At 33.8% G+C, this 18282-nt stretch overlaps 2 protein-coding genes across 5 annotated transcripts in view; one reads left to right on the top strand and one right to left on the bottom strand.

Annotated features, from left to right (window-relative positions):
• Positions 1-219: 219 nt before the first annotated feature.
• Positions 220-14406, top strand: LOC123701401 (histone acetyltransferase KAT2A). The gene is made up of 20 exons (XM_045648859.1): positions 220-462; positions 600-778; positions 1048-1177; positions 1655-1800; positions 2782-3006; positions 3183-3232; positions 3678-3843; positions 4536-4671; positions 5243-5323; positions 6009-6169; positions 7802-7934; positions 8403-8475; positions 8680-8755; positions 9035-9179; positions 9530-9690; positions 10153-10230; positions 10988-11110; positions 12033-12123; positions 12599-12725; positions 13881-14406. Exons 1-20 carry the CDS (start codon positions 384-386, stop codon positions 13945-13947), a joined length of 2427 nt encoding a protein of 808 aa, XP_045504815.1. The 5' UTR covers positions 220-383; the 3' UTR covers positions 13948-14406.
• Positions 14407-15875: 1469 nt separating this feature from the next.
• The window catches only part of LOC123701408 (protein goliath-like), a 95311-nt gene continuing 92904 nt past the window's right edge, over positions 15876-18282 (bottom strand). For all 4 annotated transcript variants that reach the window (XM_045648870.1, XM_045648869.1, XM_045648868.1 and 1 more), the window contains one exon: positions 15876-18122. In XM_045648870.1, coding sequence (XP_045504826.1) covers positions 18114-18122 — 9 coding nt within the window. In that variant the 3' untranslated portion in view covers positions 15876-18113. The remainder of the gene's footprint in view (positions 18123-18282) is intronic.

Here is an 18282-nt window from a genome sequence, read left to right on the forward strand (position 1 = left end):
TGATTCATTATGCATCTACCTGTTTTGATGAAATATAAAATTCATTTTCATAAATTTAAATTTGTCTCCCGATCCAAAATATATCTTAAAAGACAAAAAATGTCAAGAACAACGTTTCCATTTTTATTTCACAAATTAAAGTAATTATCACATCGAAAAGCCTTGATGCCAAAATTATCTAAACTCATTCGAAAAAAAATTGACATTGACATTGACGTTTCAATCGTAACGTTGTGGTGCATTGCGTCTATTTTTTTGTATTTACTTCCTTAGATCTCTCTAAAACTACATTTGTGTTATTATACTTACAATTAATCATACAATATTACTAATGCGTGTTACTAGAAGCTTAAAATAGGCAAAACTGAGGGATTTGCACTAAAATGACCACGCCAATGACAGATGACATAAATGCCATAGCGATCGGTTCTGATGCTGATTCTCAAACACACGCTCATGAAGGTAAATAAACAACTTTTTAACAACACTTTTAATCTTAACTTACCCTGAATACGATTCTTATGTTTGTGTATGAATAATAATTATAAAATAATTGTAAAGTTTAGTAATAAATTGATTGATAATATACTCTGGTTTAGCCTCGTCTAGTGCAAACGCTGACGATGGATCGTCAAGCAATGCAGCTACACCCGCAAGCAGCGAGGGACAGGCGTCCAGACAATCAAACTTGCAGCGGATTCAGCAAAGAAAGCTGCAAGTGTACAACTGGCCGCATAATAAAAAATTACTGAAATTGGCCATTTATTCTGCTTGTCAGGTAAAAATGAAGTATATTAAGCATTAAGTATATGTATTGTCTAAATAGTTTTATTAGAATGTAATTATTAGAGAAACACTTAAATTCTTCAATTCAAAATTCTTAATTAATGAATGACACTTTTTCAATTTTTCTTGTTATTACTAAGAAATCATGTAATCTTGCTTCTTATAAATATTCATATTGCCCCTTTAAATTCAGCAACATAAACATTTTTCAAACATCTATAAAACAAATTAATTATAATATTATAATTCAACTTTATACAGACACCAGAATGTAATTGCAATGGGTGGAAGACTCCAGTGGCGCAACAGACAGCCAGACCCAACACGAGGACAGATAACCAACCGCTGGCCAGCTTCACAGACCCTTGCCGGAATTGCAACCATATATTAGGTACGCTGATCACAACATTTATAATTTTGAAATTAATTGGTAGAGAAGATTGATTGTTTTCAAAGAAAGGTTTCTGTTAATGATCATGACTAAAAATAATTAATTGTTACTTGGAAAAACTACTAATGGAGAGATAACACAAAAAAGGATCAGTAGGGCAGAACAAGGTTTACTGGGGCAAGTAGTTGATAGATAAAACATGTGGGATATAAACTACTTTTAATAATTATCACTAAATTTGCAATATCGATACTAAAATTATAAATGCGAAAGTAACTCTGTCTGTCTGTCTGTTACTTAATCACGCCTAAACTACTGAACCAATTTGGGAGAAAGGACATAGGCTACTTTTTATTGCGAAACCGCTAGTAAGAAATAATTTTAAATGTGTAGTTACGACTTCCAATTCACCAATCTTAATAAAAGTACTTACAAACCTATATCCACTTTTATGATAGCCATAACATTTCTTTACAGAGAAACATGTGACCCAACTACAAGGACTGTCAGGAGCGGAAATCAATAGGCTGTTAGCAGCTGTAGTGGATGTGGAGAATATATTTATGTCAATGCATAGAGAGGATGACCAAGATACAAAGAGAGTGTATTACTTTTTGTTTAAGGTATGAAATGGCTTTATCTTTATTTATTTATTAAAATGAGATTGAATCTCCTTAATAACTTAGGCCCCGGAACCACAGACACAATAGAAATAATAATAGAATAGAAAATCTATTGTGTCTGGGACCGATCGGGCCGCTTGGGGCTCAATGGGTTAATTAAATCTATACATATAATAAATCTGTAGAAGGGTCAATTCTGTACATTGAAAATATTGAAAAAATAAATAGCAGGGGGTGTTACTGGATCGATACGAAACCCAAATATGTGATTAAAAAAATTTTTGTCTGTCTGTCTGTCTGTCTGTCTGTCTGTCTGTCTGTCTGTCTGTCTGTCTGTATGTGAAGGCATCACGTGAAAACTAGCGGTTCGATTTCGATGAAACTTGGTATTATTATACCTTATTATCCTGGGCGTAAAATAGGATACTTTTTATCCTGGAAAAATACGTAGAAAAAAATTAATCTTAATTTTTCAGTTTTATCCATAGACGTTGTTCCGTAGAACCGCGAACACACGTTGCGTATTATTATAGGCCTAGCCGTATTTGGGAATTGGGTCCAATAGATATTTAAAAGATTTTATTGTCAGTACCTACTCAAAATGGAGAAATAAACCATCCACGCGAAGACCAACATCCGCGCGGACGGAGTCGCGGGCGGAAGCTAGTTCAAAATAAAATTCATACATTTTATGAAGGTAATAAAATTGAACCATGGATTATGTCCCAATGATTAATTTTGATGAGCAATGTGATTACAATTTTTTCAGCTAAATAGTGTGTACATAATTGTGCACGATTTTCGTAAAAAAGAGATTTTTTTCTTTCATGACTACATATTTTTTACGGTTTCTGTTTTAACAAACTGGGGATATGTTTCTAAGATATAACTAAATCTTTTGACAACTATTTTATTAATTATTTATTACAACATACCACAATCTTAAATGTAGGTGAAGTTAATGCATCCTAAACCTTACAGCTCTTAAGAAAATGCATCCTCACGCGTTCCGAGCCACAAATAGATGGTCCGCTCGGCCAGCCGCCGTTCGAGAAGCCGTCCATAGCGCGGGCAATCACCAACTTTGTGCTGTACAAGTTCAACACCCTGCCGCAGAGGGAGTGGCAGACCATGTACGACTTGGCGAAGATGTTCCTGCATTGCTTCAATCATTGGAATTTTGAAACTCCTAGCGTTAGGAAACTGGTATTATAATTTTTACTAATTGGATATTACTATGATAGAAATTTGAAAGTAAACTAAAAATGTTTGGTTGTAGATATCAATAGAGTAGCTTTGTACTAAATAAAAGCAATTGAAAAAAAATGTATTAAAATTATCTGTATTTTTCTATTATATAAATTGACATGTTTTTTTTTCAGCAAGTTTCAAATCCCGAAGATATATCTGCATATCAAATCAATTACACCAGGTAAAAACCATTCATTAATTATCCTAATAAAACCTCCAAATGTGCAGGATTTAATTACGCCTACAAATTCAATACATTATAGTGTAAAATCTCCTCCCATGGGAATTTTCTTAGATTATGCTTCCAAAAACTTAATAGAATATCTAGAAAAATTATGAAGTAATTCAGTTACACAGTCATGCCATCAAGTAATTATCATATTTTATTCTCAACTAGCTTTTCGCCCCCGGCTTTGCTCGCTTTGACTAAAACCTAATAGATTATATTATACTAAAACCTTCTTGAATCACTATCTATTGTCAAAACAGCATCAAAATCCGTTGCATAGTTTTAAAGATTGAAGCGTACATAGGCATATAGGGACAGAGAAAGCGACTTTTTTATACTATGTATTTTGATTAATAATATATTATGATTAATAATAAAATAAACATTTTTCGTACAGATGGCTGGTATTCTGTCACGTGCCGGCATTCTGTGACTCTCTGCCGCACTACGACACATCGCTTGTCTTCGGACGAACGTTATTAAGAGCAGTTTTCAAATCAGTCTGCCGTCAGCTGATGGACAAGTGTCACTCGGAGAGAGACAGGATGCCGCCTGAGAAGAGAGTGAGTTGTATTATTAACTAGCTTTCCGCCCGCGGCATCGCCCGCTTTGTCTAAAACTTAACAAATTTAATATTTAATAATATTCTAATATTTGTATTCCTATACTGCTCATTTCTCCTTTGTTTTTGTAAAATATTATTTGATTCTATGTCCCAAGGTTGCCTGGAAGAAATCGCTTTGAAGCGATAAGGCCGCCAAATTGTACATTTATTTAGTAAATTTTGTTTTTGTGTGCATTGTACAATAAAGTGTTTTCTATATATCTATCTATCAAATTTATTACTTAAACCTTCCTCGGGAACCAATCGACCTATTTAATACAGTTTTTATGATCTGAGCATATATAATACAGAATTTGTTTTGTTTTTTTTTTCAAAATCAACGGGATCAATTGAAACTGGTCGGTTCAAATACCATTCAGTTTTTGCATCATTGAGTAACTAATATGACCTCCTAGTTCCTTTTACACATATTAACTATAATATTTTTATTCAATACATTTTTATCGTTAGTTTTTAATTCTGTAAGAAAGAAGAAAATCAAAAAGACTTTCCTTTAAACACATTTTACCACTAGTTCGAAGGTCAGGGTCTGAACATAATGCTGTACCTGTTTCTTGTAAAATAAATATTTATTATTTTATTATTTTTATTCCTTTTGTCTGATCTAAGACCAAAACTTTTCTTTCGCAGGTACTAGTATTGAACCACTTCCCACGTTTCCTTGGTCTGCTCGAGGAGGAGATATTCAGCGCCAACTCGCCTATATGGGATCCGGACTTTAAGCAAATGCCGCCCAACCATCTACAGACTATTTTAGATAAGACACGTAAGTTATAAGTAAAATATTTTGTTATAAACTTATTATTTATAATTTATTAACTGATTATTTTGAAATGTATTGAATGTGTTGTAATGTATTTTTTTTAGTGCATGCAGTGCTCATTTTTTATTGGTTGTAGATCATGTTATATATTTTTTGTGTATTTTTTTATGTGAATTCATCGATGTACAACTGCTAATGAGCCATAATAAATAAATAAATTATATTTTTTAGAGATTTATGTACCTAATGTTGATGGATGGTTTATAGTATTGTGATTTAACAAAAATACAGTCTTTTCTATAGGTAACATATTATATTTTAGTATCACACTTGGTTTAGTCAAATGCAAAATTTCTGCACGTTACATTTTAAAGCCCTTAAACTAATAATATAAAGCACGCGCTAATCTCAAGAATTACTAGACCAATTTCAAAAATTCTTTCACCATTGATCCCTAAGTGCTATGGGCAATATATAGGCTAAGATAATATATGTGTACCACGAGCGAAGCCGGGGCGAACCGCTAGTGTTTCATAACAGCAAATGTCCCTCAGTAGAACATTTTTGTTATCAGCTGGTAAGCGCGGTGAATTCGAACGTGTTACCGCGACGGGGGAGAGCAAAGACGGCTTCACCACTGTGTCGCTGTCGTCAGGTATTTTGATTGCTTTAATAAATAAAAAATGTGTGCGTGTACTAGTGTACACACGTAAGAAGTGAAACTTCTTTATGACCTTATTTTTCAAAAAATAATTTACTTTGTGCAACTTTACAGAAATACGTGTGGTATAAGAAAAAGACGGCGCGTAACGGAAAAATGTCACGCGTAACGAAAAAATGTTACACTAAATTTTTTTCCAACCCCGATAAAGAAGTTTCACTTCAATAATATATTAACTGTTTGGTCGGGTTGCATGAAATTTTGCACGGTAATTTTAAGTATTGGTAAGGTATTAGATTTAATGAATTGTTATTGTATGCGTCTAAGTACGCAACTAACAAAGACGCAAAAAGCAACTATCAAAGTCTAGTTGTTTTCTAAAGGTAAAAAGCAACAGAAATAAATTGTAAAAGGATATCGAACCAACCATTGCCCTAAAGACTCTCCCATAAGAGAATAGCATATTATTGAATTTAACCCATTGACTACCGAGCTGCCCGATGAGACCACGACACAATAGATTTTCTATTGTGTCTGTGATTCCGGGGCCTGAGGCATTAACATATTATTAAAAATTTAAAAAATCCGAAAACTGCAAAGTAAGCCAATTAACACATGTTGATACTTAAGTTGTGTGCTATTTTTTATGTTCTCTATAAATTCTTCTATAAACTTATAGGTTGCATAAAACAAGAGAATCTAAAGCGTAGCGCGGAGTCACGTTCGGAGATCTCTTCTGGCAAGAGAAGGAGATTGGAAGAGAGTGATGACGTCAGCGAGAGGACGGTAGCCGAAATCGTGGCTACGATATCCGATCCTAACTATATGTGTGGACCTGATGTGAGTATTATAATCTATATGTATGCACCTAGCATACCTACAGAAGACCCATGCTGTATGTAATAAGCAGTTGTGTGATATCCAATGTGTGTTTGTCATTTTATTTTGATGCTATTGCATAGCTTCTATCGCGGGCCTTGAGCGCGGGACCGAATAGAGAAATTCCGTAACGAAAAAACCTCACGCTCCCCACTCCGACGGGCGGAGGTGTGGCTTGAAGGCATAGCATGCAATAGCTTTACCGCGGCAGTCCCCGAGTGACACACATCGATTTTTCATTTTTTATTCATAAAATGTCTACAAATGTCATAAATGTCTACAACATATTGTATTCTAGTAGTTGCCCAGTGCTCAAAATTTGACCAACATCATAAACTAAACTAAATGTTTATGTGTGAGTGTTAAATTCACTACAACCATATTGATTGGATTTATTTTTACACATTATTTAAAAAAATAGCATTCTGCGCTCCTTTTCTATATTATATAGTATATAAACTAAAATTGTGCCAAAATTGCCTCAAAATGAAATTTTAACTTCACAGAAACAGAAAGAAAAACAGAGCCTTTATTGGAAAACCAGTTTATTTATTAATTCCTGACATAAAGGGGTTTGAAACTTTTTGTATGGACGCTGGCATATCGACCCGCCGCCATTTTTATTTTTTTTCAAAATCGCGGCGCACGATTAAAGTGGTATGTATGGATAGAGGACACATAGACGAACAAAAAATGTCTCATAACATAGTACCCTAAAGCGTCACATTACCGAGATATTTGGAGGTAAATATTCACTTATGAGTACGACAAACACTAAAAATAGACTTATTACGTGTCTATATGCATAATATTATCTCCAAATAATCACTCCCAGGTAGATTATTATTATTACAGGAAGAAAGTAGGTATTCATTACATTACTTACATTTTTATGTAATGTATGTATGTTTTTATGTAATGAATCTACCTACTTTCTTCCAATAAACTGATATTTACCTCCAAATATCTCGGTAATGTGACGCTTTAGGGTACTATGTTATTAGACATTTTTTGTTTGTCTATGTATCCTCTATCCATACATACCACTTTAATCGTGCGCCGCGATTTCGAAAAAAAATCAAAATGGCGGCGGGTTTGATATGCCAGAAAGTTTCAATGCCCTTTATATCTCGAAGTCAAGTCTTATACTTTAAGAACAAGTATCAATGAATGCTGTGTACAATATCTGAGATTAATCATAATATCTATCTAGGCTATCTTAACATTATCTCAATGAAAAATCCAGATAAATCTCTTGATTTACTATTTGTACAGGACCACAAACTTTAGTAAGTTATTTCTTGTTATTGTATTCGTATCTATCTGTATTTTTCTATATTAATTAATTCAAATAAAAAACAAGAATTTTGGTATGTGACTCAACATAGTTATTAGTTAGAAATTACATGGGGTGGGTTAAGTGGTATAAATAAATAAGATAACATTATTTCGTTTTTAAATAGATGGATACACATTACACAATCATTTATTTTCTTAAAAAAAAACTTACAAGTTTGAGAGTTTTTGAGAAATAAACAATTTTTTTATTTGTAGGCATTGTTATCAAAAATAATTAATTGTTTTTTTTTACAGGCATTGTTTCAAATGCAAGCGCCTCGGGATGAAGCCGCCAAACTCGAAGAGCAGAGGAAGCTCATAGAGTTCCATGTTATCGGTAACTCGCTCACTGGACCCGTCAATAAACAGACCATGTTGTGGCTTATAGGTAGGATATTTTGTATTATTTTGTACAAAGTATGTAGTTTGAACTTCGAGATCAAATATATTTATTACATTTTTATTTAAATCTACACTAATATTATAAAGAGGAAAACTTTGTTTGTTTGTTTGATTGTAATGAATAGGCTCATAAACTACTGGACCGATTTTAAAAATTATTTCACCATTCGAAAGCTACATTATCCACGAGTAATATAGGCTATATATTATCACGCTAAGACCAACAGGAGCGGAGCCACGCGGGTGAAACCGCGGTGCACAGCTAGTAATTATTTATATACTTACATCTTAAACATTTTCGGCTAGGACCTCAAACATAATGGCGATCGGTTGTAATTTTATCATAGAACAGTCAGCGAATCGGGGTTATATTCTAAAGTAAACCTACGACTTATGATTTAGGAAAAGTTAATTTTTAAGCATTATGAAAATTATTAAATATTATGCAATGCAGGTCTCCACAACGTCTTCTCGCATCAGCTCCCAGAAATGACTAAGGAATACATTTCACAACTGGTTTTTGACCCGTGAGTATATTTTACTATTATAACTATTTACATAAATAATTACCGCGAAATACTGGCTAATATATAAATAAATGCAAGAAAATTGCATACTTTATAATTTATTTACTTTATAAAAAAACCCTTTTTACTCTACTAAGTTACGATATTAATTTAAGATTTTAATGACTAAAAAAATAAGAAAATTACATCTAATATTTTTTTCAGAAAACACAAAACATTAGCTCTTATCAAAGAAGGACGACCGATTGGTGGCATTTGCTTTAGGACTTTTCATTCTCAGGTATTCAATTATTATTTTTATTTAAAAAGTAATTTATTTGAAAATGTAAAACACTTCTGTAAGACTATGTATTTAAAAAAGGAGCGTGTGTGCCGAGCACACGTGTCAGAAGTGAAACTTCTTTACGAAGATTCAAAGATACCAAAATCGTAACCTTACTCCATGACGTGACTATATTGCCATGACGCGACCTTAACAAGAAGTTTCACTTTCTTTTTTCATTCTGATAAAGTAATTATTATCAAAAATAAGCTAATTTATTATTATTTTTATTTCTAGGGTTTCAGTGAGATAGTATTCTGCGCAGTGACATCGAACGAGCAAGTGAAGGGATACGGCACACACCTCATGAACCACCTCAAGGATTATCACATTCGTAATAATATACTGCATTTTCTCACTTTTGCCGACGAATTCGCTATTGGTAAGTGGTTTTTTTGAGGGTAGATGAGAAAATGTTTATAAACTTGTAAGAATTTATGTGGGTAGTTGATATATTCGAGTGAAAATGTTACATGATTAAACATGGACATATTAATTTGAATGGTTATAATAAGTCATAGATAGAAACTTAAATAATAAAGAAATCTCTTAAATTACGTGAGCAAATTGAGAAGCAATTGCAGGTCCCATAAGGAGATGAAGACATTGTTTTAAACTACGCTCGATTATGAAAATTGATTAAAAAAAATACCTTATAATCATAGTTCATTAGATTAGGTTTTGGCATACATGACATTATATTTCTACTCTATATCTAACAAATTTTTGTAGGGTATTTCAAGAAGCAAGGTTTCAGTAAGGATATAAAGCTACCCCGAGCTATGTACCAAGGTTATATTAAGGATTACGAAGGAGCGACGCTAATGCATTGCGAACTTAATCCAAGAATAGTGTATACTAAGTTCACGTCTGTTATACGCAGACAGAAAGAGGTAAGATAATTTGTATATATGTACTAATAATTTGTATATACTAAAATATAATTTATATATAAACTAGTGGTCCGCCCCGGCTTCGCCCGTGGTACCTACATGTTTAAACTATCCTATCTCTCAAGTTGGATCGAACTGCACATGGTGTGCGAAATTTATTATAATTTATATTTAATATATAAAATATAAATTAAGTGGTTTAGGAGTCCATTGAGGACAAACATTGTGACACGAGATTTATATATATTAAGATGTAAAATGCATGAGAATCGTTATTTGTATTATTTGTTGTTTTATTTATGACTGATAATTTAAGAAAAAATTAAAGATATGTGTTGTAATAAGGTATTCTAAATAACTTGAAGCAGCATTAAGAAATAGTGTTAACTTTTCCGGTTTTTATACTTAGCTCAGTGCATTTTGCTCTTCGGTACAAAAAGATAATCGTATTTTGTTTTACAGATCGTTAAGAAATTGATTGATATGCGACAGAAAGAGGTGCGAAAGATACATCCTGGCTTAACATGTTTCAAAGAGGGGGTAAGATTTTTATATGATATTATAATCAATGTATAATATAATTATGTATACGACTTCAATATGTAATGTGTGTAGATGTGGGGGTGTGTTATTATCATTTGATAAATTGTTTTAATCAGGTTTCTCTTAGAATTAAACTTAAGACAGCTGCCCAGCTGTCTTAAATAATAAAAATGTGTATCAATTCATTCTTGTCCTGACCAAAATAATTGTGATAGGTTGTAAAAAGTCGAAAGCACACTCTCAAATCGGTCTTGACAGAATACCAGCGCTTTAGTCGCAGCTTGCTGCGACTATGGCAGAAAGCTGAGTCAAGACCCTTTTCTGGAAATGCAGTGCACACACATTACGATGTTCTCGGCAAGCATGATATCTAATTTTATCTATTACGACACTTTCTTTCTTGTTTTATTTTGTGTATTCGTCTTGTGTATGTAGTGTGTACTTTTTTCTGGAAATAAAAGTATCTTTTTTACTTTCTTAAAAACGCCCGGAGTTGGCCTACTTCTCTCTATATACTACTAGCGATCCGCCCCGGCTTCGCCCGTGGTACATATTTCGCAATAAAAAGCCTATGTCCCATCTCGGGTATCAAAATATCTCCATACCAAATTTCATGCAAATTGGTTCAGTAGTTAAGGCGTGATTGAGTAACAGACAGACAGACAGAGTTACTTTCGCATTTATAATATTAGTATGGATGTACACGTACATAGGGATTTTTTTTTCTATGTAATAAAGTGTGACGTGTGTACAGGTGCGCAGTATCCCCATAGAAGCGGTGGCGGGGTTACGTGAGGCGGGCTACAGAGCACCGCGAGCCGCGCCCGAGCCGGCGCACGACGCAGACCCAGCTCCGCTTAGGAACATGCTGCACGCGGTATGCACACACATACACACAAAATTAACACGCAACAGAACATACACACTCACACGCTACGCATATTAGGCTGGTTGCAGAGCTTGACCGACCGTCAGTGCGTACCGTCGGTCCTGACGATACGCATCAACAATGTGTATGACTATGACACTAATGCGCATGACAATACGCGTGCGTATGGTCGGTCTAGCTATGAACGGTTTTATCAATTTCCATACATATGACAAGCGCGACTGACGTACGCACTGATGGTCGGTCAAGCTCTGCAACCAGCCTTTATCTTAGGTTTGGCAAAACGGGCAACCATGGAAACACATTTGAATTTCACCCTTTGACTAAAGTCAGCAGCAGTCTCGGGCGTAAGTGTGGACGTAGGCGAACGCAGCATAGGCATCGCACGCGCATAAGACGCCTCAGCTTTAGCTGTGAACTTTACAAAACGGGCTTTGTTTACAAAGACTGACGAAAATTGTTTAGTAAAGGGGCGAAATATTACATTTATTTGGGCTTTGAAAAAATCATTATGCCAGACCTGAAGTTTGACCAGTCAACCTAAGAGTGCCCAAGCTTCGGGGTTTGACTATAACATACAAAATTAACAGGCAACTGAATATACATACTAACACACTACGCAAGTTATATAACACGCCCTCATACTACCTTTCGCCACGTTCACAAGAAGAATATCTACACTTCTTGTTACGCACACACATACTACCACGCACACAATACAACAATTTCAGCCACTTGGCACTTACCCCCGGCCCCACACTAAGATTCAACATACAAATTACAAACTCATTATTTTTGGACATAATTTTCTGAAAATTATGATGTGCAAAAAAAAAAGTTTTAATCGAAACATGTTTTACATTGAAAATATGAAAATTCAGCTTAATCTACAATTTAATATTTATTTCAGGTCAAGAACCACGCGGCCGCTTGGCCCTTCCTGAAGCCGGTGGACAAAACCGAAGTACCTGACTACTATGACCATATTAAATATCCCATGGGTTAGTTACTTTATGAAGGCTTATTAATTTGGAGTATATTGTTTCAATTTTTTTTAATGAGAAGAAAGAAGAGATAATTCATATTCTAACTCCTAGTTAAGAATAAAATACTTACATAATGTTGTGCAAGTGAAGGGCTAATTCTTTTTTATAAAACCTATATAATAATGCATGTACTTTAAAAAAAACTAAACAAATTACGCTTAAATTCTTGATAAATGTATAAAGTTTGAATTAAATCTGTCCGCTTAAAGTGGGTCAAAATCTAAAGGAGTCGGTTACATAAAAATACTGTGAAGGACAATTTTCACACACGGCACCATCTGATTCCATACTAGCTTTCGCTTGTGTTATGGAAATTGATAATGATAAACATACACATGTATATAATTTCAAATAAATACTTATAGATAATAAATAAAAAAGAAAGTATTCTTAGTTAAAACAAACTAATTCCTTTTATTTGCATTTGCAGACCTGCGCACAATGGGCGAGCGTCTGAAGGCGCGCTACTACGTGTCCAAGCGGCTGTTCATAGCCGACATGACGCGTATATTCACCAACTGCCGGCTTTATAACTCACCTGATACGGATTATTACAGGTAATCTATACTTATAGTTCTTTGGCATATTATCTATATTAATATTATAAAGCTGAAGAGTTTGTTTGTTTGTTTGAACGCGCTAATCTCGAAAACTACTGGTCCGATTTGAAAAATTCTTTCGGTGTTAGATAGCCCATTTATCGAGGAAGGCTATATCTATATATCATCACGCTAAGACCAACAGGAGCGGAGCAATGCGGGTGGAACCGCGGGGAATAGCTAGTTATAATATATTATACTGTTACATATTTTGTAAAATTAAATTGTAATACTGACATAGTTTAAAAGAGCAACTATGGAGTTACTTGTCGGTTCTTCTCCATAGATACTGCTTTCTGAATCGGTGGTAAATGTTAAAAATATGTAATGACGACTCAAAAGTGCTTCTAGAATAAGTCTAATTTAATAAATAAATGTTTGAGTTTGTGTGGCTAAACATGCTTATGTTAGGGATCTACGAGTCCTATTCAAAAGTTTATCGCTAAGACCCAAAGCCGCGAGGCACGGCTAGTAATAATTATATATTCATCACAATAAAATAAAAATTAAATATTGGTATTTCCCATATTATATACAATTACAATTTAATTGCTTCTTCTCGAATACGATCGATGAATCAAATGTTTATGATATTATGCTGATGAATTAATTACTATTGGAATTTTTATATTTCACTAGCGGTCCGCCCCGGCTTCGCCCGTGGTACATATTAACGTTTTCTCTACATAAGAACCATCCTCGTACTTCAAGGAATATAATAAAAAAAGAATTATCGAAATCGGTTCAGCCGTTCTCGAGTTATGGAATTACAACGAAAAGTGGCATTGATTTTTATATATTAGATAATGAAGTAAATGGCAAAATGGTAAATGTTTTTCAAATCTACTTTTTGATGGTTTGATCTATTTTTGATGAACTAAAGGGGTTTAATAAGAAATCTGCATACCTTTCTTTTTAAAGTCAAACTAAAGCCGGCGTTGACAGTAAAATTTCAAGGTTGCGTCATGGCAATAAAGTCACCTAACATCATGGAGTAGGCAAAGATTTTGGTCTTTGTATCTTGCCAAAGAAGTTTCACTTCTGACACGTGTTCGGCACGTGTTACACGGCCTTTTTTAATCATTTTTATATAATCGTATTTTTTGTTTCCAGATGCGCGAATACGTTGGAAAAATACTTCCAAGCTAAAATGAAAGAAGCTGGCCTCTGGGACAAATAACTACCCAAATAATTATAATACATTGTTTTGTAAATATTTAAATAATTACTAAATTAAATCTCGATATGTTGTGTTGTAGGCAATAATTTTTGGGGATAAGTCGTTTTACCCACCTTTGAATAAAAAATGTAGTATGTATGGTTATTTTGTTATTGTTAAAAATGTCTGCTATAAATATTTTGATAAAACCGTGTGTGTAATATGTATTTTATGTATAAAAAAGTAACTACGATATTTCAATTTGTAACCGTTAAGTGCATCAACTTTTGTATCAATAAAATATGTATAATATGAAAATATTATAATTATTAATTTATACTATTAAAAATGACCTTCAAAATAATTTGGTAAGAACAACGGTTCTAATTTTATTGTAATGTTTCATCTTTAAGAGCTAGCGCGCATGAGCAACTTTTGTCTCCGCAACTATTTTGTCTCTCCCATCAACTCTATGGGGAGTTGCGTCGCTACGTGCGCGCACTTTCTTACTAGCCCATGGAGTTGATGGGAGAGACAAAATAGTTGCCGAGACAAAAGTTGCTCATGCGCGCTAGCTCTACGTGTTCTTATATCAAGTTCATACACAAGAATGGATGTGCATAGGAAAATTTTAGTTAATTCTATTTATATAATCAACACATATTTAACTTGCTACTGCAAGAACTAATCCTAAGCCCTCAGTCCTGCTTAAAAATATATTTAAATACATTTGTGCTGTGAAATAGCTAATTAGGTTGAAATTGATTAATAGAAAAAAATTGTAAACACAAATAATAGTGAAAGTGTTTTTAATCGTTGATTTAAATATTGTTTTGTGAGAAATGTGTGGAAATCGAAATAAAGACACTACTATTTTATTTTAAGGAAAATCAGTATCTTCTAATTTATCAATATGATCTAACTGCACTACAATACCGTGTAGTTGGTGTTTTTTAATTTTTTATGTTTAATAAAGTATGAATTTATACCAATAAGAGTTTTATTTTCTTATCACATATTAACCGTACCTCATTTTATGATAAATGAAATTATTATCAGTAGTACCTGCAGTAAAAACTTGTCATTTTATCTCAACAATGAATATAGATAAAAGCTTATAGAGCGTATTATTAACTCAGGCCCCGGAATCACAGACACAATAGAAAATCTATTGTGTCGTGGACCGATCGTGCCGCTTGGGGATCAATGGGTTATTGAAGTATATTATTATGCCCATATAGTGGGCAAAATATAAAAGAACTAATTCTGTACATTTAAGATGTGCAGGCCAATATATTAGGCGGCACGTAACTGTAGCGCTAAGTGAAATTGAAGTTATTGCGCATGGCTACTGTCGCGCCTTTTATTACTCGTTTACTTTTTTTTAAATACTGCGCAAACGCTAATGAAATTTGCCGCCCGTAATATTTTGATAATTGATCGTGTATCTACGCATCAAACAGAATAAGTGAGCAAGTAGGTAGATATAATATTATAGACAATCTTGCTAGCGCATCACTCTGCATTAAGAATGGGCAGTGTTAAGCGAAACAGAGCGTCAATGTGTAGGTTTATACAGAGAACACTGGCCGCATGGACGCTTATTCGATCTGTATTTTTGCGTCTTAGTATTTTAAAATTCGCTATTTTTAGGTAGGTAATTGTTGTGTGAAGTTGTTATTTCTGTTAATACTTTGGAAACTATCGCATTGTCACTATTTAATTTTTCTAAATAAAAATGGTATGCTTAGGGTTCATACTCCGTTATACATTGGAAGAAAGAAAGAACACTTATTTCTTGCATTGCATTGATTGATTTTGGAAAAAGAGGTGAAACTAAACATACAAAGATTTCATTCGTATTTTTTATTGATTTTTGTTCAGTTAGATTTTCTCATGTATGATTCATCATGTTAGGTATGGACAAGGTATTAAATGAAACACAAATATCAATACTGTATTGGTTTTTATTTTAACACTTGGTGTACACACGAAGAGTACATTAGAATATTTATGAGGGGAATGTAAATACATATATAACTTTTACACCATAACTGCTGTTACCGTAAAGTACATACCAGTCTCCTTGTTAATATAAAATCCAATGGATTTTCAATAATAAGTACCTTAGAAGTACAGTAAGTAATAACTTAAATGCTCACTTACGAAACTTAATATATTTTTACTTAAAAATAACACGAATGACATCGCTTTCGTACCGATGCTTTGGTTGAATTCCACGTACCAAAAGATAATAATACGAAACGATTAGAAAGCGATGAAATTCCAAGTTCAGACTAGAATTTATTTACTAAATTATTTAGAGCCACGAATTTTGCAGTCTACCGCTGTTACCTAGACCAACTGATCCGGCTGGTTGCTTGGCCCGATTCGTATTTATTAAAGAATTTCTAGAAAGTTCAACACAAATAAGTTTAAAATAACTAGCGGACTATGAAAACGTTAAGGAAAAATATTACGCAAACGTTAGAATAATAGTGTTATAGAATTATACTATGGACGGACATCTTATAATAATAATATGACAATATTGATATAACAAGCGGGAAGGGCCAACACAACCGTGTCACTCGTTCGATTGTAAATGTTTGGATACAATGATGAGATCAACCAAATGGGATTAAGTACAATTTCGACGGCTCGATTGTAAGACAATGGATCAACAACTCTGCTGAATATTTCTCAACACTACTCTTATTAAAGCAATACTAAAAACTCAATTGATTTTCAAAAAGATGATATAAAAAGTCGTGTCAACAAATATTTAGTAGAAAAGTTCATTAAAAAGCATAATAACAAAGAAATTTATTATTCGATCCATTGTACCATGAAATTTGTTGACTAGGCGGAATCGCGGTGTATATAACTAGTCTATGCTAAATAGTCCATTAAAAAAATATCACTTGTCCACCATTCTTTCTTATCACTGGAAGATTGTTTTTTTTTGCCTTTTTTGAGTATTTTTCCTTAGCTTAGTGATAAATGAACACAAGGAAACACTAGCGCTAATACTGACCAATGGTAAGGGGCGAGACAGTTGCAGCTTATACACAATACTTTAAAGAAATCTGATACATTTGTCTATGAAAATAAAGTTCATTTTCCTGTGACAATATTGAATACAAAAAAATGTTGACACTTTTTCAAATATTAATGAAAACTATCTCAAAAAGCACAGAGTAATGAAATTTATAATCATGTGAATAAATCAGATTTTTTTAACTATTTTACAATGAGCTGCTTCCGAATGAATTGTCTAATACCAAAATTATATGTTACATCAATTTACCTCGTCTACATTATCTATAAGCTGTTAATTACCCTTATTATAGTTCGAGTCAACAATATAGCAACATATAATTCTAGTTTTAGTACTTATATCTAACAAAGAAGAAAAATAGGCTAAAGGATGCAACCCAGACATTAGGTTTGTAGATAAAACTCGCCTTTTTCCATACTTTGATAAACACCCCTATAACATGGTCATATTTTGGTCACTGACGTTAGCTAAGGCGAACGAAAAAATCCACAATTCACTTCAAACTGTTGTTAGTAAATTATTATAAAACTCATCAAATCGCGATGTGCTAATTGGTCCATATATTTACAACTCTTTATCGACACTTATCTTGCACTGTTTCAAACTTCCCATTATAAAAATCCCAGTTTAGGATTCATATCCTCATATCTTAGGATCTCTTCTCTTATCTTTCAAAGATATCTTCTTTATCCCATCTCATTCATAATGGTGGATAATTTCGCATCCTCTGCAGTCAGAACACTTCCTTGATATTCTAGCGCCTGTTATCCCGAGGATATGTATTTTATTCCTCGGGTATCCCAGATATCTTAACGAAGGTTCCACGATGTTTCAAGCATCCTGAGCAGGAAATCCAAGCGGGAATTCTAGGGTGGACAAAGGACATCCTATAGAGGATTGTCCTAGGGTAGATATCCTAGCATAATCCCAGGGGCAGGCATCCTAGAGGAATATCCTAGCGTGATTGTTTCCTAGGGACGATATCCTAGCGTGGTTATCCTAGGGGGGACATCCCTGGGGGGTATTTGGCACGGAGGGGGGAGAGCTGCGGCATCAGTCGCTGGGGCCCGAGCCGGAGCTCTCTTCGGGCGAACAGTCCTCGTTCTGCTCGCTTGGTGAATCCTCATTATCGGGTCTGGAAAAAGAAAAAGCGTATACCTATGAAGAAATTACATGATTTTTTATTTAGAAACATGTTAGTGATATGTTACAGTGATTATGATATTCTGTGCATATAAAGTTGAACATTTTGTTATATTGTTTGTTGGTTTATTTGAACGTGTTTATCTCGGAAA

Source organism: Colias croceus, chromosome 21 (genome assembly GCF_905220415.1).
Source record: "Colias croceus chromosome 21, ilColCroc2.1".
Taxonomy (NCBI): Eukaryota; Metazoa; Arthropoda; class Insecta; order Lepidoptera; family Pieridae; genus Colias; species Colias croceus.